The sequence below is a fragment of the Heteronotia binoei genome, chromosome 1 (assembly GCF_032191835.1).
Source record: "Heteronotia binoei isolate CCM8104 ecotype False Entrance Well chromosome 1, APGP_CSIRO_Hbin_v1, whole genome shotgun sequence".
Classification (NCBI taxonomy): domain Eukaryota; kingdom Metazoa; phylum Chordata; class Lepidosauria; order Squamata; family Gekkonidae; genus Heteronotia; species Heteronotia binoei.
In genome coordinates, this window is record NC_083223.1 from 151,347,097 (window position 1) to 151,369,640 (window position 22,544).

The 22,544-nt window shown below is 41.1% G+C and overlaps 1 protein-coding gene across 1 annotated transcript in view; it reads right to left on the minus strand.

The window, feature by feature from the left end:
- Positions 1-22,544, minus strand: part of WDR27 (WD repeat domain 27) — a 159,794-nt gene that overhangs the window by 83,996 nt on the left and 53,254 nt on the right. The window contains exons 17-20 of the mRNA XM_060242619.1: positions 18,640-18,758; positions 17,436-17,569; positions 10,226-10,323; positions 5,480-5,601 (exon numbers count right to left, since the gene is read on the minus strand). Of these exons, the coding sequence (XP_060098602.1) occupies positions 5,480-5,601; positions 10,226-10,323; positions 17,436-17,569; positions 18,640-18,758 (473 nt within the window). The remainder of the gene's footprint in view (positions 1-5,479; positions 5,602-10,225; positions 10,324-17,435; positions 17,570-18,639; positions 18,759-22,544) is intronic.

Below are 22,544 nucleotides of genomic sequence, written 5' to 3' on the forward strand. Positions count from 1 at the left end.
GTAGTTGTGTTGTCCTGGAGAAAAAAATTTAGGCAGCTAGGCAGGAGACTCAAGGCCAGGACCACCAAGGTAGTCTTCTCAGAAGTGTTGCCTGTTCAAAGTGCAGGGCCAGCTAGACATTAAATGGAATGGAAGAGATTGGAGATATGATACCGCTCAGAACTCTTCCCTCCTATGTCCCATCCCAAGAAATGTTAATTGTGGGGCTAGAAATGATTACCTATTTCTGGCCTCAGTACTGCTCAATGCCAGATCTATAAATAATAAAAATTTCAGTTCTGCAAGAGTATCTCACAGAGCAAAACATAGACCTGGCCTGTGTGTCAAGACCTGGGTGCAAGGGGATAAAACTGTCGACCTTAATCAGCTTGCCTCTCCTGGGTTCTTGGTTCTACATCAGTCCTGGACAACCAGGCGGGGTATTTGTGGGGCTGCTCATCTCCTTTAGGGTGCTCCCCACACCAAAAATTGCCAGCATGGAATGTGTTGGCCTAGCATGGGATGGTGAGCAGAGTTTGGCTTATCTGTCTGACCTGTTAGATGAATGATCTGGGTAGGCATTGGATCTGGGTAGGCTTTCAGTCTTGGGGAGCTTCAACATCCATGTTGATGATGTGGTGTCTTCTCAGGCCAAAGACCAAGTATTGTCCATGGAGGCACTGGGATTCTCCCAATTAATATCTGCCCCCATGCATCAAGCAGGCCCCACACTGGATCTGATTTTGGGGGTGGATTAATGTGGATCTGAAGCAGTCCTACTTCACCTTGAAGGTCCAGTTGGGCATGCCAAACCTTCCCTATTTAGAAAACAAGTGCATTTATGCTCACCCACAGAGTCAAAGGGACCCTGATTGCCTTCAGGCTGCTCTGCAGGATCCAATGCCCTCTGGTGTATCATTAGATGTGCTGGTGGAGGACTGGTACTCCCAACTCTCTGAAACCATCAATGACATTGCCCCTCAATGCCCCCTCTGCCCTCAGGCCAAAGCTGCCCTGTGTTATACTCCAGAGCTGCAAAGGATGAAGTGAGGGCTGAGACAGCTGGAGCGAGTGTGGCAGCATGCTTGTGATTTTATTGATCATTTATGAACATTTTATTAATCATTTATGAAGGTCTATGAGATGGCAGTGAAGTTTGTGAAGAGAGAGTTCTAAGCAGCCTCCATTGAGTCTGCATAGTCATGCCCAGCCCAACCATTCAGTCACTAACTGCATTGCTACATGGTAAACTAAATGTTAGGGAATCGGATATTGGCTGTGAGGCTTTTGTGACATATTTCGCTGATAAAGTCTTTTTCCTCCGCCAGGACCTTCTGGTCACTTTTGATATATTAATGGAACTGCAAGCCCCTTGTCCATCTTCAGGTCCCATATTGGACCACTTCAGCTGGCTCTCTCAGGAAGATGTTGACAAGGTCCTAGTAGCTGTGAAGCCAACCACTTGTCTTCTCGATCCATATCTATCCTGTCTGGTCAAGACCTGTGGCAATGATATTTGGGTCCCCCTGGGAGATATTATCAACCTGTCTTTAAGATATTATCTTAAAGAAACCAACTCTGGACCCAGTTTCAAATCTTCCATTTCTACGTAAGGAAGTTGATAGGGCAATGGCCGAACAGCTTCAGGTTTTCTTGGATGATGCATCTATCCTTGATCCCTACCAATCCAGTTTCTGCCCTGGTCATGGGATAGGAATGGCATTGGTTGCCGTCACAGATGATCTGGATTGGAGTAAGTCAGTGCTGCTGTTATTGTTAGATTTAACATCAGCATTCAACACAGCTGACTATGATATCATGACCCACTGCCTCGCCAACACAGGAGTTCGGGGGACTGTTTTTCAATGGTTAGACCTTCAAAGCCTCGTGTGGCCAGGGAAGTCTCCCCCACAGTCTGAGGGACCACCTCTCACCACCGGTGCCCTGAAGAGCCTTGCGCTCACTGGACAAACATCTGCTGGCTATCTTTAATAATGGATTCCATCAACGGTATCAACATTAGACTGACTGGCCTGTAATTTCCCGCGTCTCCTCTGGAACCCTTTTTTAGGGGTATATTCAATAGCCCAAATATATCCGGGATTTTTTTTTGAAAACTAAAAAAAAAAGGTCCTGAAAAATCCCAGATATTTTTGGTATTTACTGGGAAGACTGGGAGCCTGCAAAGACTGTTTTTCCTTCCTCCCCCCTCCCCCCCATCTTGTTCCTGTGCCTGGGGGGTTTCTATGGACTTTCTAGCCACTTTTGTCAATTTCAAACATGTCTTGTCAGTTTCAAGAGGTTTTTTTCCTCATTGCCCACATTGCTTTGTGTCCCTTTAGCAGTTTTTTTCTGGAGGACTTGCAAAATTCCCTCCCTTTTTGGATTTGTTGTAATTTTGTGCTTTGACATCAGTCCAGTTGGGTTTGCACTGCTGTAGCGGCTCTGGACATTCTGCTGGACATTCCATACATTGCTACTGGTTCTCCTGGTCTTTGGAAGATGCCCTCTCACCTTTCTTGGATTTGTGGTGATGTTATGTTTTTACATCCTATTGGGTTTTAAATCCTATTGGGTTTGCACTGCTGCAGTAGCACTGTGTTCTGCTTGGCACTCTGTACACTGCAACTGGTTCTGCTAGGCTTAGATTTCTTGTGATTGTGTATTTTGACATCAGTCCTGTTGGGTTTGCACTGTGACAGTGGCCCTGGTTTAGCTGGGCATTCTGTACATTGCAACTGATTCTGCTGGGCTTGTAAAAATGCCCCCCATCTTTCTACTACAGAAATTCTCTGGTTTGATTTTGTTTGTTTGGCTTGGCACATTGGTTTGTGGCTCTACTGGGATTACTGAATTCTGCAATTGTTCTGTTGGACTTCTGTTGGTTCCCTCCCAGTGATCGCTACTTGCAGGCATGGTTTTTTGCCCCAGAAGTAGATTGCGGGGTTCCCCCCCCCCACATACGAAATAATACACAATGGCTAGGGACACTGTGTTCAGGGGCCCATAAAATTGGACCCCTCAGTCCAATAGACTTGGAACTTGGAGGTTGTTAAAGGACAGGCACCAGCGACTGCCAGAAGCACAGGGACCCTTCCCCTCTCATTCTCCCCTCCTGATTTGCAAGCAAGAGGCGAGAAAGAAGCAGAGCTAGCAAGCCCAGTCTTCCTGTTTCTCCTAGTCAGCCAGAGACATCTCCAGCCAGCTGCAAGAAGCAAGGAGACCCTTCCCCTCTCATTCTCCCATCCAGTCTTGCGAGCAAGGAGAGAGAGAGATGGGGCAGCAAGCTGGGACTTCCTGCTTCTTGCAGCCAGCCAGAGAATTCTCCAGCCAGCTGTAAAAAGCAGGGAAAGAAAACGAAACAAAAAATCCCCATGTGACAATAAATGTATACAATGCCACTGAATATTTTTTTGTTTTTTTTATATAAATATTTGCTATCTTTTTATGTGTATCAAAATAGTATATTATATATTGCTCTATTATACCATACAACATCCCAAAAGTACAATACAAAAATAAACTCACAATGGCAGAAAAAATTATAACAAGAACCAAGAGACAATATACCACAATGTTGTTCATGCTTCTTATCTTTGGATATCCAAGAAGACAAAACACTTTATAAAGCAGACATGGAACCAGTACAATTACCAAGATGAATTCTACATGAGATTTTAACAACATAACTTTGCAATATGTTGTAGTCCATATGCAATTTGAATATGTAAGTTACTGCCAGACCTCCAACCCAAATACACTTCCTATTAACCTTGGTACACTCTTTGAAGCTGAACCTTGAAGTCAGACTGAACTACTGCAATGTGCTCTATTTGGGACTACACTTTGAAGAGTGCTCAGAGGCTGCAGCTAGAGCAGAGCACTGCAACTTCTGCTGGTAGGGCCAGTTATCAGGATCATGTGACCTTGGTATTACAGCAATTACACTGGCTACTGATTCACTCCAGAACCCAATTCAAGGTGTTTTGACCTTTAAAGACCTACATGGCTTTGGATGAGTATCTAAAGGATGATGATGATGACGATATTGGATTTATATCTCGCCCTATACTATGAATCTCAGAGTCTCAGAGCAGTCACAATCTCCTTTACCTTCCTCCCCCCCACAACAGACACCCTGTGAGACAGGTGGGTGGGGCTGAGAGAGCTCCTACAGCAGCTGCCCTTTCAAGGACAATTCCTGTGAGAGCTATGGCGAATCCCAAGGCCATTCCAGAAGCTGCAAGTGGAGGAGTGGGGAATCAAACCCAGTTCTCCCAGATAAGAGTCTGCGCACTTAACCATTACACCAAACTGGCTCTCATATGAACATATGAAGCTGCCTTATACTGTATCAGACCCTTGGTCCATCAAAGTCAGTATTGTCTACTCAGACTGGCAGCGGCTCTCCAGGGTCTCAAGGGTCTCTCATCTTTTCTTATATCTTCCTGCTCAGAAATTAAGAGGCTCTCCTGATTGCCTCATCAATCGAAGAAGCTTGTGTGGGGAGGGGTACAGTGACAGCTCCAAAATTATGGGAAAACCTTTCCAGGGGTATGTATCTGGCCACCTCACTTTTAATCTTTAGCAGGAAGATAAAGATTGTTTTATTTAGGATCATATTTGGCCAAGATTACTGGCAGTCCTGAACTGTGGTTTTAATAGTTAATAAATTTAATATTTATTAATATATTTGTATAGCCCTATATGGCCGAGGACCGGCCTACCTGAGGGACCGTCTTTCCCCATATGAGCCCCAGAGAGCACTGAGGTCAGCAGGGAAAACAAGCTGACCATCCCTGGGCCAAAAGAGGCTAAACTTCAGAACACTCGTGCACGGGCCTTTTCTATCGCGGCCCCATGCCTATGGAACCAGCTCCCGGAGGAGGTGCGGGCCCTGCGGAGCCTTGACCAGTTCCGCAGGGCCTGCAAGACCACCCTTTTTAAGCTGGCTTTTACGGACTGCTGATTTATGATTGTTAAATAAAGGGACCTGCCAACATGATTTTGTTTACTGAATTGTTTTTACATGAATTGAACTGAATTGCCTTTAAATAATGTTAATTTTAAAGTCTGTATATTTATTGTATTGTATACCTATGGATGTTGTTAGCCGCCCTGAGCCTGCTCCGGCTGGGAGGGCGGGATATAAATAAAATTTTATTATATTATTATTATATTTTGAATGTTTTTATGCATTTTATTTGCGTTGTAAGCCACTTTGAGCTTTACGTAGCTAATAAATGTTTTAAATAAATAATTATATAAATAAATAAAACAATATTTTGGCATTCATTTATTACACTAATTACAACATACTGTGGAGATAGGCTGCTGCAATGTTCTAACAGAAGATCAGAGATGAGCTAACAATATTAATACTCCCAATAAAAGCAGACTATGACCCTCATTTTAAGTATTGCAATTGTACATAAAGTAAAAGGAAAATACAAGATTTTCAATTATGCCCTTTAACATTTATAGAAGATCTCATGCTTACCTTATTTTGGCAAATCTGGTGAACTGCTCTTGAATGAACGTCTGGTATTACTGCTGCACTACAGCCCGCATTGAGGTCAAATACTTCTAGCACTCGATTACTACCAGCTGCCAGTACAATATCTGTCATTTCTGTAAGTTAAAGTTCTGTTGAATTAATTTTGTATTACAGTAAACAAATTTTACATATATCTATTTTAATGTATAATAAATGGGCAGTAATTTACAAAAGCCCATGTTGCTATGTTATTCCTTTATGTTTTTACCCCTCTCCAAGTCTATTCTATTCTAGGTCTCTAACCTGTTTGACATGTTTAGCTGCAAGACCAGACTGCAGAAACATCCTCCATGATCTTTTTGAACAAGATCAGCAACTGTCTCCCTATATTTCAGGTCATATCCATGACAGCATGTATAGAGAGATGGTGTGTTATAGTGGTTAGTGGATTAGGACCAGGAAGACCCACATTCAAATCCCCATTCTCCATGAAACTCAGTGGGTAGCCTTGGGCCAGTCACTTTCTTTCAGTCTAACCAACCTTACAGGATTATTTTGAGAATAAAATGGAGGAGCAAGCCATGTATTATACCCTGTGGTCATTGGAGAAAGACTCAGTGCCCAAATTCCATTAGTATTTAAGATCAATCATCTGCAGACTGTTTGAGTTAGCAAAAATATAAAACTGGCCCTCACAGAGATTTTAGTTGTGCATCCCTCATTTTTAAGATGGGAGAACCAAACAGGAGAAGAGTACAGCATGTCTGATAGAAGCTATAGCAAAATCTTATATAGCATCTCAGACAGAAACAGATTCTAATTCTGAAACACTGAGATAGAATTAACCTTTGGTGTTGAATATGCCTGTTGTCACAAAAGTATTGCCTCAAATGATTTATGGCTCTTTTCTTGGTCACTCCATAGCTACTTTTGCCTCACTTGAAAGGGTCCAGTCTAAATTTCTAAGAGCTGTGTTGCAGGTCCCTAAGTGTGTGCCTAATTCCTACATTTGGCTGGAAACAGGCATGCTGACGATGGCTGCCAGTATCACCATAAACTCGCTCAGATACTGACTTAGGATCAAATTTCATCCATGTGGTCTTGTGCATATGGTACTTGCAGACAACTTTCAGTCAAATTGGCTGTTCTTAGCAAATTACATCTTCTCGGTTTTTCCCCTGAAACCATTCTGGCACTGAATTGGAACCAGGCTGAGGAAAATGTGAAGGGAAGAAATAAGGACATTGAAGGCAGCCCAATCTTGCCAAATATCCAGCCTTTAGATTGCCAGAGCAGACTAGATATCAAGTTGGATACGTAAACTATCTCTGTCACCCAGATGTCCATAAATTCATTAAAGCTTTTACTTTGACCAGATGTTCAGCACTTCCCTCAGCAGTTCTTGAGGGCAGGTACAAGGGGATCCCTTTTGCGCAAAGGCTTTACCACTGTGGTTTAGGGGAAGTTGAATCCACTACGCACATAATTCTTAGGTGCTTCTGGTATAAAGAGGCCCATGCGAAATATATAGAGGCTATATCAAGGACAAATTCTGGGCTGCTGGAATTAGAATGTCTTCATCTCAAACTTTTGGATGCACCACTTACAATGGCGCCCAGGGTCAGAAGCTTGGGGGTGCTACTGGAGCTCACCTTGAAAATGAAGAAGAAGACTGCAGATTTATACCCCACTCTTCTCCCTGAATCAGACATTCAGAGCGGCTTACAATCTCCCATATCTTCTCCCCCCACAACAGATACCCTGTGAGGTGGGTGGGGCTGAGAGAGCTCTGACAGAAGCTGCCCTTTCAAGGACAACTCCTGTGAGAGCTATGACAGACCCAAGGATCTGCTACAAGATGTTGGTTATTACCTTTAAAGCCCTATATGGCCAAGGACGAGCCTACCTTTTCTTTCTTTCTCTCTCTCTCTCTCTTTCTTTATCAAATTTATCCCCCGACAGGTTCAGGGCAGCTAACAACAGTTTAAAAACATTAGCAATTTACAAACATATTAAACATACCTTAGGAGCCACCTCTCCCCACATATTCCCCAGAGGGTACCTGGATCAGGAACACAAAATCTATTATCAATCCCTGGGCTGAGGGAGGCAAAACTGAAAATGACTATTATCTGGCTACTATTTTTGAAAATTCTTGGAGAACAGGAGAGCGAATGTTGTCCCCATCTTCAAGAAGGGGAAAAACGAGGATCTGGGTAACTACCAACCCGTCAGCTTGATGTCCATACCTGGAAATGTTTTAGAACAAATCATCAAACAGTCGGTCCTGGAACATTTAGAAAGAATGGATGTGGTTACTAAGAGCCAGCATGGTTTTCTCAAGAACAAGTCATGTCAGACTAACCCGATCTCTTTTTTTGAGAAAGTGACTACCTTGCTGGATCAGGGGAATGCTGTAGACATCGTTTATCTTGATTTCAGTAAGGCTTTTGATAAAGTTCCATATACTATCCTTGTTGACAAGTTGGTAAAATGTGGTTTGGATCCTGTTACCATTAGGTGGATCTGTAACTGGCTGACAGATCACACCCAAAGAGTGCTTGAGAATGGTTCCTTATCCTCTTGGAGAGGAGTGACAAGTGGAGTGCCTCAAGGATCTGTCCTGGGACCTGTATTATTCAACATCTTTATCAATGATTTGGATGAAGGAACAGAGAAAATGCTTATTAAATTTGCAGATGATAATAAATTGGGAGGGGTTGCAAACACAGAAGAAGATGGACGCAGGATACAGGATGACCTTGACAGGCTGGAAAACTGGGCTAAAACCAATAAAATGAATTTTAACAGGGATTAATGTAAAGTTCTGCATTTAGGAAGGAAAAATCCAATGCATGGTTATAGAATGGGGGAGACTTGTCTTAGCAATAGTATGTGTGAAAAGGATCTAGGGGTCTTAGTGGATCATATACTGAACATGAGTCAACAGTGTGATGTGGTGGCTAAAAAGGCAAATGCAATTTTGGGCTGTGTCAACAGAAGTATAGTGTCCAGATCATGTTATGTGATGGTATCGCTTTACTCTGCTCTGGTAAGACCTCATCTGGAGTATTGTGTTCAGTTTTGGGCATCACAATTTAAGAAGGATATAGACAAGCTGGAACGGGTCCAGAGGAGGGTGACAAAGATGGTGAGGGGTCTGGAGACCAAGTCCTATGAAGAAAGGTTGAAGGAGCTGGGGATGTTTAGCCTGGAGAAGAGGCGGATGAGAGGTGATATGATCACCATCTTCAAGTACCTGAAGGACTGTCATATAGAGGATGGTATGGAATTGTTTTCTGTGGCCCCAGAAGGTAGGACCAGAACCAATGAGTTGAAATTAAATCAAAAGAATTTCCGGCTCAACATTAGAAAGAACTTCCTGACTGTTAGAGTGATTCCTCAGTGGAACAGGCTTTCTCAGGAGGTGGTGGGCTCTCCTTCCTTGGAGGTTTTTAAACAGAGGCTAGATGGCCATCTGACAGCAATGAAGATCCTGTGAATTTAGGGGGAGGTGTTTGTGAGTTTCCTGCATTGTGCAGGGGGTTTGACTAGATGACCCTAGGGATCCCTTCCAACTCTATTAGAGAAAAAGCCTTTTCCATCGCTGCCCCCACTGGTGGAACCAACTGCCTGAGGTCAGAGAATTGCAGGACCTTGCCCAGTTCCACAAGGCTTGCCAGACAATATTGATTCAGTGAGATTTAACTGAATGACGACCACCACTGCGATATTAGATCCACGTGGATGTCCAAGAACAGGTGTGACCAAATTGTGGCTCGGGAGCCATATGTGGCTCTTTCACACATATTATGTGGCTCTTGAAGTCCGGCACTACCCTGTCAGCCAGTTTTGGAGAAGTCACTTGGGTCTTTAAATCATTCCTCCAATTTAAAGTAGCATTTAAGGTTACTTTCTTTCCACATCTCCCTCCCTCTATTTGCCTTTCTTCCTTCCTGTCTTGCAGCTCTCAAACATCTGATGTTCATGTCTTGTGGCTCTCAGACATCTGACAATTATTCTATGTGGTTCTTGCATTAAGCAAGTTTGGGCACCCCTGTCCAAGAACATTGAATGCCATCCTTAAACCATATGGAAAGCACCAAATTGTTTAAACTGTTTAAATTGTTTATTTTAATGTTTAATTAACTGTTTTTATTGTTATTCTATTATGTTTTGTGAGCTGCCCTGAGCCTGCTTCGGCGGGGAGGGCAGGATATAAATCAAATAAACTAAAACTAAACTAAAAGCTTAAGATCACAATGAACTAAGCAAATGCCCTGAAATTGTTGTTTTTAAGGCTTCACAGAACTACAACCAAGCTTAGGGAGGCTGGAGGGAGGACAATCTGTGCAACCCGTAAGTTTCTCTGAGTAGGAGTCTAAATGCTAATATTTCATTTTACGTTCTGCATCAATTTAGGGGTTTATGGGGAAATAACATTCACCTTGTAATAGATGCCAGCAGTATGAGCTAGGCAAACTTATACTCAAGTCAAGTCCTTACAAATTACATCAGCATCACTTAAAGACAATTGTATTTTCTTAGTCTTATCATCATAGCAAAGAATAGGAGAATTAAAAGTTGCCTAAGTAACTAACACCAACTGTTTTAAGGGAAACATTTCTAACTAAAATGTATTCCTTTATTCCATTTATATTCTGTCCCAATGGAGGCCCAAAGTGCCTTACATCATTCTCTTGTCCTCCATCTTATGCTGAACATAGGTCATAATTAGTAGAAGGATACAAGAGTAGAATTCATTTACTGCTGAAAGGCTGGTAATTTCTACAGTAGATGCCATGGGAAATTTCTGTATTGATTTGCAAAAGCTCTTATTTTTGTACCTGCAAAAAGAATATTGAACATACATGTGTATGAGCAAGAGAGAAGAACACAATATACACTGGAAAACCTTTAGCAAGTGACTTGTAACTCTAACATATTCTCGGAAATCTGTTACCTCTGATTATTAGATAAATGTATAAAGTTTAGATTTACTCTTGATCTCAAAGAACTGTATCAACATTAGCCTAACTAATTTCAACAGAACTTTTTATAATTCTCTCTCTTTCTGCTGACTAATGTCTAAAGAAGTTTAACTCTATTCAATGGCTAGCTAAAACCACAGCATCTACCATGTTTAAAGTAAAATTTTAAGTATTGTGTACATGTATATTTTCACACATTTCTAAACCAGTCTCATCATGCAAGACTTTGTGGATCCATTTTTAATTAACATAGAGCAAGTCTGAATTCCCATACATTCAGCCACACATCAATGTTCCTTGTTTCTCCTGTAACCCATAGTTCCCTAGACTGTGAGCCCACTAATTCTCTGGATTTCCCTAGGCAAAATGCACAAGTCCCCGAAAACATGTTATAGCTGAAGTGTGACTCTATTCCACTTTTGCCGTCTCACAATGAACAACTAGACAGGATGGATGAAACACTTCAGAGCTAATCCAGCCTTTTCTCTCCATTCTTCTGCAACCTTGCAAGTGAAAATAACCATCTTCCTAAATACAGTCAGATTAATGTATTTGAAATATTTTCCCTAAAAGCATTGCTACATGTTGCTGCATGGTAGCATAAGACACACAACAAAGATTTTTACCACAATTTACAGTACATGCTAGTACAGTTTGACATTTAAGATGTCAGAGTACATGTCCCACTATTTATGCACTTATAATGAGCACAACAAAGTATGACTAAGTGCTGCAAGTATTCTTCCACAATTTAGTAATCAGAATGTTGTTTCTATCTAGTTTTAGTCATTTCTAGCTTATCAGTTACAGCTGCTGAACTCAGAGACAAGTGGTCAACCTTCTTCCTATTACTGAATTACAGAGGAGTCTAACATCTCCGATACCTTTTCTGTGCATGGGCAGGGAATGAGGGGAAAACAAACTATATGTCAGCAGCAATAATTGAACATGCAGCCAAGCATATACACTAGAATATCCATACCAAGAAGACCTCTCTCCTAATAGCCAGGGTCTCTCTTTTGAAAGTCCCTGATGGGATATGGTGAAAGCTACCATTACAAATGATCAAACCCCTCAAGTAAAATTCAGATCACCTAATTTTGCTTAAAATATACTCCTTTCTAAATGAGTCAATTCTCTCATTAAGCATAATTGAACTGTGAGTCTTCAAGTGTAGGTTAATCAAGTATGCATATGCTTATGTGAAGCTGCCCTGAAAATGGCTATAGACATTAATAAAGAAGCACCATCAGCCAAGTACATGCTTATTCTCATTTGGCTGGCATGCTACTTCAAATATTTAAGGGGAATTTGCATAGCCATGACAGCATCAGGTATAATAACTAAAACCTCCATGTTTTTGCTGTATAAATTCCTCTTTACATTACCAACAGCATCTAAACGCAAAAGTAACTTTTACACTCGGCTAGCATATCTTGTTCAAATTCCCTTTTGACTTTAGAATTGAAACCTGTCATCTGAATACTGATGGTCCTGTGAGAATCTGTAAGTCCATGTCCTAACAGGGAAGCCATACTGTCTTTTGTGGACTTAGTGAAATGAATTCATCCTCCATTGATCAATTCTGTACTTGAAAATAGATATCTCTATAGTTAGGTACACAGTACTGTCATTCAATTTCCAGGCTGACCACAAGCAAAATATAATCCTGCTGTGTCACGTTAAATATTTAAAGAATTGAATTACCATGCCAGTGAACAGGCTATATTAGCTTCTTTTCAGTTGTTACAGTTTTGGCAAACTGTACATGCTACCCATGATCCTCCTGATATTATGACTAGGGCAATGTGTATATTTTTCTAACTTCAGTACATGCAGATGAATATAATCAAGAAACCTGTGTATCAAAGCTGGAAACTACACAAAATGGTGACTGCATGTATCATGGGTATTACAGTCTCCTATCACACACAGTTTGAGCACAAAAAGTATCATTAAACAGGGCAAAGTTCTGTGGTTTATCTAAATCTACCCAAGAAATTTCAAGATACAGTCTTAGCAAGACAGAGCTAGGAGGAGCTCATGCTGCTAGGAGGTAATAGTCCAGAGACAAGGAGCAGCAGCAGAATTACTGTAAAATATCTTATATTGCCCTGATATTCTACTGAGGTATTCTAAGTGATGATTAGTTCTGATTTTTAAATAATTTCATTTCAGTCTATATTTTCTGAATTTTATGGCCCCTTGACCCTGTTGTTGGCTTGTTTTCTTTCCACATTTTCCCCCTAAAACGTCTAAACAGTAAACATGCTCCAGTACATAAAACCTTATGCCAGAATAAGTTTGTTAGTCTTTAACAAGACTTGTTCATTTTTACAGACATGTAGAAAAGCACAGCATTCAAGTGCTACAGAACTACAAAAGATCCATATTGCTGTTATTTAATTGTCTTTGTAGCAAAAGAGAGAGAGAACGCAATCTGGGCTACGTTACCATGTTCTTCTAATTAAGGGATTTAACACATTCCTGATGTTTGTCTGGAATTCCACTGAGTCTTTTCCATTCAAGCATTTTTCCAAACCTGACTCATCAAGAGCACTCAGTGAAGTCAGTAGAAATGAAAGAAAAGGCAAAGTTGAAAATAAAAAGCAAAAAGTGATAGGGAATGAACTGTGGGGGGGGGAGGGGAAGGGGGAGAAGAGGAGGAAATTGGATTTATACCTTGTCCTTCACTCGGAGTCTCAGGGAGGCTTACAATCTCCTTTCCCTTCCTCTCCCCATAACAGACACCCTGTGAGGTAGGTGGTGCTGAGAGAGCTCTCCCAGAACTGCTCTTGAGCAGAAAAGCTCTGCTGAGAACTTGTAACTTACCCAAAGTCACACCAGCAGCAGCATGTGAAAGAACAGGGAATCAAACCAGTTCTCCCAGAAGAGAGTCTGAGCACTCAACTGTAGCAGGAAAAGCCATACGTTACCAATTTCAGCCGGATCAATAACAGAGGCAGCGTGAGAACTGCTGAGAACTTGTAACTTACCCACAGTCACACCAGCAGCAGCATGTGGAAGAACAGGGAATCAAACCAGTTCTCCCAGAAGAGAGTCTGAGCACTCAACCAAAACACTAAACTGACTCTCAGAATGAAGCTTTTTCTTATTTTGAAGAGCAAATCTAGCTCTCAATAGCATTGGGTTGTGGTCCTCTGCTGATGCAATGGGGCTTTTTTGGTATTAAATTAACTCCAATGAAGTAACTAGCATAGGTAATGAAATCAATACATAAGTCAAGTTTGGGGTAAGAAAACATAAGTTGCTAGGACAATGATCTGAAGTTAAGCATTTTAAGGTCCCAGTGATTTCACTGGGAGAACTAAGCACAAATTTTAAAAGTATTTAATATCAATAGGATTTAAATGATGATGATATTAGATTTATATCCCACCCTCCACTCAAAGTCTCAAAGCGGCTCACAATCTCCTTTATCTTCCTCCCCCACAACAGATACCCTGTAAGGTGGGTGGGGCTGAGAGGACTCTCACAGCAGCTGCTCTTTCAAGGACAACCTCTGCCAGAGCTATGGCTGACCCAAGGCCATTCCAGCACGTGCAAGTGGCGGAGAGGGGAATCAAACCTGGTTCTCCCAGATAAGAGTCCGCACACTTAACGACTACAACAGTATTGTCTCTCTATGGTCCCTATCTCCAGATTTAACAAACCATAGATTTGCCCACACTGAGTTATTGATTGATGAGTGATAATTGTAAGTAAGCACTACACCAAATTATCACTCATCAATCAATAACTCAGTGTGGCCAAATCCATGGTTTCTTAAATCTGGAGATAGGGGCCATGGAGAGACAAGACTGTTCATTCTACAAACTTGAGAAAAGCCCCAAATTTGCAGAAAAATCTGAAATCTTAAAAAAAAAAAAAATAAACGGAAAGGTTAAGCCCTCCATACAAATAATAGAAGCAATATTTATAGCTTTAAGCAAGAAACACCCTAGGTGTCCATTGCTAGACAACCACAATAGTATTGTCAGCCTTCAATAGTATTGTCAGACCTTCAGTAAAAGGCAGGGGAAAGGTCCTTTCAAGGGCTATTCTGAACGTTGAGGGAGGAATCATTGGGGTCAGGTAACCACTAGGTAACTTGCTACCACCTGATTTGCACGACTCACACAGGCTCAGATGCTTCTTATTGTTCAACAGCAACCGCCCTTGGAAAGGCAGTGTGATACAGTAGTTAGTATTTCAGACTAGGATATGGAAGACACGAGTTTAAATCAGAATTCTATCATACAAGCTTGCTGGATGACTCTGGGCCAGTTACAAACTTTCAGCCTAACCCACCTCACATAGTTATTATGAAGATTAAATGGAGGAGAGGAGAATGGTGTAAACAGCTCTGGGTCATCATTGTTGAGAAAAGCTGGGTATAAATGAAGCAGATAAATACAGCCGAAGATGGAGTAGATAAAATTTGAGTGAAGAGAAAAGAAAGCATGGGAAGGTAAGAATATGGAGGCTGCCTGCCGGCGTACCTCCTAAGGAGAGTTCCCATTCTGGTCCATCTGGTCAGGATATAAAGCTTGCCTTGCTGCATGGGGCCTTAGTCAGCCTCATGGCCTTGTCTGCCCACCCTTCCTTTAATTTATGCTGGTGTCATGTGCCTGTCCTGTCAGGTTGTTCTTTGATTGTGTGCATTCTTGTTGGTTCTTTTTTTGTCACAACTACATTGGCAGTATCAGCATAGGGCTGGATTCATTTTGGGGGAAAGGTGGCCTGCATGCTATTTCCCCCAAATTTGTGGGATCCCCTTAAGGGGTTTTGTGTTGAGGGCTTCAAGGGACAGGCCCTGCTTGTCCACTCTATCTTTCAACTGGCAGGGGAAACCAAAAAGTAGTTACTGTCCATGTGGAATCTAGTGTCCTGCCATCCTTTGGTCACACCCACAGCAAGCAGGGTTGATATAACTATCAACTCTAGTTCCTTAAACCTATTCTTCACCTCCACTGTATATTCATAAGGGATGTGATCAAGGTCAAACCTGAATGGCCTAATGGCGTCCCCAGTTTTCTTCAGTTTAAGCCTGAATTTTGCAATGAGTAGCTCATGATCTGAGCCGCACTCAGCTCCAGGTCTTGTTTTTGCTGACTGTAAGATGCTTCTCCAACTTTGACTGCAGAGTATATAATCAATCTGATTTCTGTGTTGCCCATCAGGTGATGTCCATGTGTAGAGTTGCCTTTTAGGTTGTTGGAAGAGGGTGTTCGCTATGACCAGCTTGTTCTCTTGACAAAACTCTATAGGCCTTTGCCTGGCTTCATTTTGTTCTCCAAGGCCAAACTTGTCAGTTGTTCTGGTTACCTTTTGACTTCCTACTTTGGCATTCCAGTCCCATATGATGAGGAGGACATCTTTTTTTGGTGTTAAGTTCTAGAAGGTGTTGTAGATTTTCATAGAACTGGTCCACTTCAGCCTCTTCTGCATCAGTGGTTGGGGCATAGACTTGGATTACTGTGATATTGAATGGTTTGCCTTGGATACGGACCAAAATCATTATGTCATTTTTTGAGATTGTATCCCATTACTGCCTTCCTCACTCTCTTGTTAACTATAAAAGCCACACCATTTCTTCTATGGGACTATTGCCCACAGTAACAAATGTAGCGATCCTCTGTGTTAAATTCGCCCACTCCCACCCATTTTAGTTCACTGATTCCCATGATGTTGATGTTCAGTCTTGCCATCTCTTGTTTGACCACATCCAGCTTACCTTGCTTCATAGATCTTACATTCCACATTCCAATGCAGTATTGTTCTTTGTAGCATCGGACTTTCCTTTCACCATCAGACACATCCACAGCTGAACATCCTTTCGGCTTTGGCCCAGCTGCTTCACTTTTTCTGTGGCTACCTGTATTTGTCCTCCGCTCTTCCCCAGTAACATATTGGGCACCTTCTGACCTGAGGGGCTCATCTTCCAGTGCCATATCTTTTAGCCTTTTGTTACTGTCCATGGGGTTTTCTTGGCAAGGATACTGGAATGGGTTGCCATTTCCTTCTACAGTGGATCACGACTAAGATTATAGCACTGAAATATTTTATGTTTTTATATTATTCTATGGTTTTAATGTATTACGGTGTTTACTCATGCATACACACGTCTATGTGAGCTGCTCTGAGCCCACCTAGGTGAGGAAGGTGGGATACAAATAGAATAAAATAAATACATAAATTTGTCTGGGTTCTCAGCTGTAGCCTGTTTATATTGGGTGGCCCTGCATGGCATCGCCCACAGCCTCACTGAACCATGCAAGCCCTCTTGCCATGTCAAGGCAGCAATCCATGAGAGAGCTATTGCCAGTCAATACATGGGAACCAATGATACATGGGAACCAATGATCCAAGCAGGCCTCATTTTGAGCAGTTGCTCATAGGAGTGGCGCTCTGGAACCTCTAAATTTTATTGCTCTCTTTCTTTCTAACCCCCCCCCAACAAAAAAAATGCTCCTGGGCTCCATTATTCAAATCCCTTGTGAGAATTTTGCTGAACTCTAAGATTTGACAATCTTTCTAATATTGCCCCCCACAAAAAATGGGAAAATAACCAAAACATAAAGCAGACAGATGGAAATCTTCATTATGCCACTGTGGAAATTAATTTAAAAAGTATGATGTAAGTAAGGTTTTAGTATGACAATTATAATTCAAGAAGCACTTTAAGGTAGAAGCTGAGTTGATATAATTTACACCTTCCGGTGATGTCAGAGGTGTGTGGCATATGCAAATTAGTTGTGCTAATGAGTTCCGGCTCCTCTTTTTCTATTAAATGACCCCTGGATCCAAATATATGGCAGTTTTGTATAACCTTATGTGAAAGATAATAAATTCAAAGCAATTTCATGAGTAGTAAATTCAAAGTAATTTGATTAGATACCCATGAAAACCCTCCTTCAAGTTTATTCTTTTACAGTGTTTCCTAGAGAATTTAAAATTTTACCTACCGTTTTATTTCATTCTTGCTGATGTCAAGCAAGTATTTCAACAAATGAAACTCTGCCCCACAAGACAGCAATATAAAGGTATCTATATAATAAAACTGTGCTGATCTGATGGGCTTATGAAATGCCTCCTTGCCCTGAAATTAAAAATGCATAACTAACATTGTATGTTGTATAATTTTTATTTAAAAACATATCAACTTACCATTGTCCCACATACAAAGTTCTCCCACTAAACATCACCTGCTGGATAACTTTCTGACTAAATAAAATTTCTCTCAGATACAAATCTCATTTACCCTAAATTCTTCTTGACTGCTATTTGACATTCTTAATATCATAATTATTCCTAAAACAGAGCCCTAAGAGATCATTTAATGACAGATGAGCCTGACTCCTGGTGTAATTAACTTGTTTAACTTCTGATGAAGTCTGCTTAGAGCATACAAAAGCTTACATTCTGAATAAAACTTAGTTGCATCTTGTCTACTGCTTTGTTCTATTGTTTAACTTCAGTCCATTTTGAGCTAAGAGCAGATCACATTCCAGATGATGTCACTCAGACCCTAAAGGGGTATGGAAGTTTCCCTACCCTGTAGGTTTCCCTTTTAACAAATTTACCTTGCTGAGAGAGGGAGATTAGTGGCAGGAATGTTTTCCAGCATCCCAGTCCTCAGGCTTCATATTTAGATGCTCCTTAATTGCTGCCATGCAGTATGAGAAACATTGGTACCAACAATGGACTAAGGAACACTTTAGAAATTTCTCACACTTCCCAGTAGCAATGCAGAGACATCAAGGTGTTAGCCTGGGATCTCTCTGTCACCAGTTATCCTCTCCAGAATAAGTTTTGGGAAAGGAAGGGATTCTGGTAGGAAAGGTATTGGCTAGATAGCACTGAATCCAGCAGGGCAGTCAAGAACCATGTGTCTGTAGTCGCACAGCAGCCATTCAGAGAACCTAGAGAGCTTGAATGGAATGATGCTCAGCTTATAAAAAGCTTAAACGAATTACAAGGAGTACAAGGTTTTGCACCATCACTGAATTGAAACTGTTGACAGACCCTGAAAATGTTTTTACTAAGAGACTGATGGGTATTACAAACCATTATATAATCATAATACATATAATTAGTGGGTTATTTAGGTACACATGGCATAGAGAACAGTAGCCAAAGTCTATCTAATCAGCATGAGCTATTTATTACCAGACATAAAGCAGGCTCTGCATTGCTGACTGACCATATCCTTAGTGTTCTGTCTTCAGATGAAACAAGCCAGTTCTTGTCATGGCTCCAGCCCACTGAATTAACAGCACCATCATGCCCTAATAAACAAAAGAAAACAAACATGCACTGGGTAGAAAAGAAGATTTGATAAATCATGAGGTTGTTTATTCACAAACAACCCTTTCCACCAGAGACATTTTTAAAGTGGGAATTAGAAACAAGCTTCAAGAAATCAGATTAAAATCAGTAAATGCCATTATTGATTTATTTTTCACTAACCCCAAAGCAGAAGGGTTCTTTGCTATTAACTTGTGTGATGGACTGCACTGTTTAAAAGCATTGAAGTGCTGTATAAACAGAGTCAAGGATTGTGAAGGGCTAATTCTTCACAGAAAGAGGGACCTTGAGTGACAGGCTGCTCCAAGCAATCCGATTGGTTAGCATTAGCTGAGCAGAGATAGATTTGAGAGCTGCATGCTGAGGAGACAGTCAGACTTCAGACTTGACAGAGTCAAGTACTGACAGTCTGATTTCAGCCCTAGGTGAAATGAGTCGAGTACTGACAGTTTCAGAATTCAGCCTTAGTTGAGAGCAGTTTTAACACATGCAGGAGAACTGGGGGAAGCTAGCAAGGAACTTTGAGAAGCACACAAATACCCATTCAAGCCAAGGAAAGTAGAAAAATTTTCTAGAGGGAGAGAGAAGTTAAACAGGAAATTAATGCTGAAGAATGCAGAGATCCCTGGTCTGGTGTGGATAGAAACTGCCTTTCGAGATGCTGTCAGTTACAAACTCAAGATGAATACTGATGTTTTGAGAGAAGGGGCTTGGGTACTGCAAAGAGTGTGCCAGCCTTGTACCAGCCTTCTGGAAACCAAAAGAGTCAGAGAATATTCAAAGAAATTAAGTTTGGGGAAAACACTGGAACAAAAGCCACTCAACATAAGTAACTTTATTTAAGTAGCTCTGAATAGATTAAGAAAGTCTCATTAACCTGAACCATAAGAACTAAAGTCGGAGCAGGTGCTGGTTTTACTTCAAAAATCTCAGCTCCTGATTTCACCTGACCATTCCCCACTATGTTAATTTTTGTTATTTTTTAATTTCAAAATGCCTCAAGTGACATTTAAGTTGTTTAAGTTAAAGGGGGCTCATGACTCTTCCCTCAGATTCCTGGGCTGAGCAAAAAGCCAAAATATTGCACTGTGACAGGATGGGTTAACCAGAGTTCTTCAAAAAAGAGGAAAACATTACTCAGGCAGCTAAGTCAATAAAGGGAAAGGGAAATGGAGGGGAAATCTTGCCTCTGAGGGAGGGAAGTGGCTGTCATAACTTGTTAATAACTTTTTTTCTATTGAGGTGAGTAGTCTATTTCAGGAGTAGCATCTATGTCAAAATTGGTCTGCCTCCTTAGTGTCAAAATCATCAAGCTATACATACAGATGTACTATTTGGAGGACAATCAATTAGAGAGATTGTTCGCCGAGTAGGAAGGGCAAAGAGGGGATTCACTGGCGCTTACTAAAAGATCACATTTTTAAAAATAATGAATAATTTCACTTCCAGTTTGAATGTCTCTCTACTAGCAAAGATATTCTTTTAATAGCTGCATCCTTTATTTATATAGTTTACATCAGAGGTTCCCAATGTGGTGCCTGTAGGTGCCATGCATGGCTTACCTCAGAGGTGTCAAACATGTGTCCCAGGGGCCGAATTAAGCCCCCAGAGGGCTCCTATCAGGCCCCTGAGCAACTGGGTGTCATCTGCTTCCTTCCCCCTATCTCTTGCTTCCTTCTGCATAATAGCTTGCTTTGCAAGACTTGCTCAATCGCATAGGAGCTACAGAATAAAACTTCTATTTTCTCCACTGGCTGAAGCTCCTCCCTTGGGGAGGAAGGCAGAGCTTGTTTTTCCAGGTTCTCTCAATCACACAGCAGAGCTAAGCCTCTCTTCCTTCCATTGGCTGAGGCTCCTCCCTACTCTGGTTCCCTAGGGAAGGAAAGAAAAAGCCAGAGCTTTGTTTGCCCCATTCTCTGGATCCCATGGGAGAAATACAAAGAAAGCACCTTTAAGACCAACAAGTGCTAATGTATTAAGTATGTTTTTTTAAAAAAACCATTTAATTGTATTTGTCTGTGTCCTTTATTAGGTTTATAACTCTGTTACCTAATTTTAAATAGGTATACACATGACCTGGCCTGACATGGCCTGGTCCAACTTAACATGGCCCAGCCCAACAAGGTCTCATTTATGTCAGATCCAGCCCTCATAACACCCCTTACTTGGTGCCTTACTTGGCTTACTTGGTGCCTGCCAAGTGTTTTCAGAAAGTGGGTGGGGTCAGGTGAGGCTCAACACAGCATAGCATTGGGTACTGAAAATCTCCCATCAAAGTACTAACCAGGGCTGATGCTGCTTAGCTTCCAAAATCTGGCTAGCTTGGGCCATTGAGATCTGGGCATTGTGAGGATGCTCAAAAACAATACAGACAAAACAAACAAAAACTCCGCACCATTTTGTACACCAAAGCAAAGAAAAACCTCCAGGTTGAAGCAACCTGATTCTGCTCACTTGCCTTATGTACCAACAGATGTTCTGACTCTGCTCATTTCACCTACTCAGTTGAAATCCATCTTAATCAATAGATTCTCTGTTGTTAGCTGCCTCCAGCCACTGCTAAGAAGTGCTGGCCATTATAGAAGCATTTATTTAATATATTTGAAACCGCTTCTCCAAATATTCTCATAGTAGTTAAAAAGACTTATTTCATTTACCAGCTGCAACTGTCTTACATTATGTAGCAACAGTTATGAATATTTTTATGGCTTTTGTGACCCTTCTTCATTACTTCATTAAGTCTTCATTACTCTTTGCAATGTGGGTAAAATGCCTGAGATTGCTGGAAAGTCAGCAGTGAAGTGACCAGCTATAACTGAAAAAATTGGGCCGAACAATTGTGAGCAGAGCTCTGCCGGTGAACTTGATCTTTCCTACCTCCTCTCATCTCTGCAACTCCCTTCCCTCATTGCTCCTACCATGTTGGAGATACTTAGGATTCTCATTAGAAGTAGCCACTAGAGTGGGAAATTTATGAAAATTAGAGATCCCTCATCATGCAAGCAGGAGTGCTTTCAATTTGTTCAAGGCTCTTGCAATCAAACAAGAGGTGTTTTTTTTTCAATACAAGAGGGTTATCGCTCTACTTGTCTAGATCAGCAACTGTTCAAATGCTATCTGAAGATGCTGTAAGCAAGAGGGCTGCTTTTGCTCTCTAGTCTCACAGAAAAAGCTGACTGAAATGCTACTGTAATCTTCTTTGAACAAACTGTAATAATGCATGTATCTCTTGACCCAATATTACATTTTCTATTGTTAGCTGGTTTGGAATTTTAACCAAATTAACATATTATATGTTTTTCTTACAGGCCAGATTTTATTTGTTCTCTTTCCAGAATCTTGCCTTTTTGAAAAGATAAACTACTTCACCCTGGTTATACAGAAAACCTGCCCTAGACTCCCATTAATCTTTGTTTCTGTGATATTGAACAATATTCCTTAACAGAGTGTACAATGACACTGAAAGAATGCTAAATTGAATAAGAAAGGGGTTTCTAGACCTTTAGATCCTGTTTGTTTTACCCTAATTTCTTTGAATATCCATATATATTTATGTAGTAAAGTGATGGCAGTTGCCCTGAGCACGATGACATGGTGTTTCACACTACATTAAATAATGTGTTTTACATCTGGATTTTTGCTATTCTTAAACAGTAAAAATCCAGATATAAAACACATTATTTAGTGCAATGTGAATGCACCAACAGTATAGAAACTGGTTAGCTTGCTGCTCTGCTTGTGAGTTAAAAATCAGCTCACTACCAGGT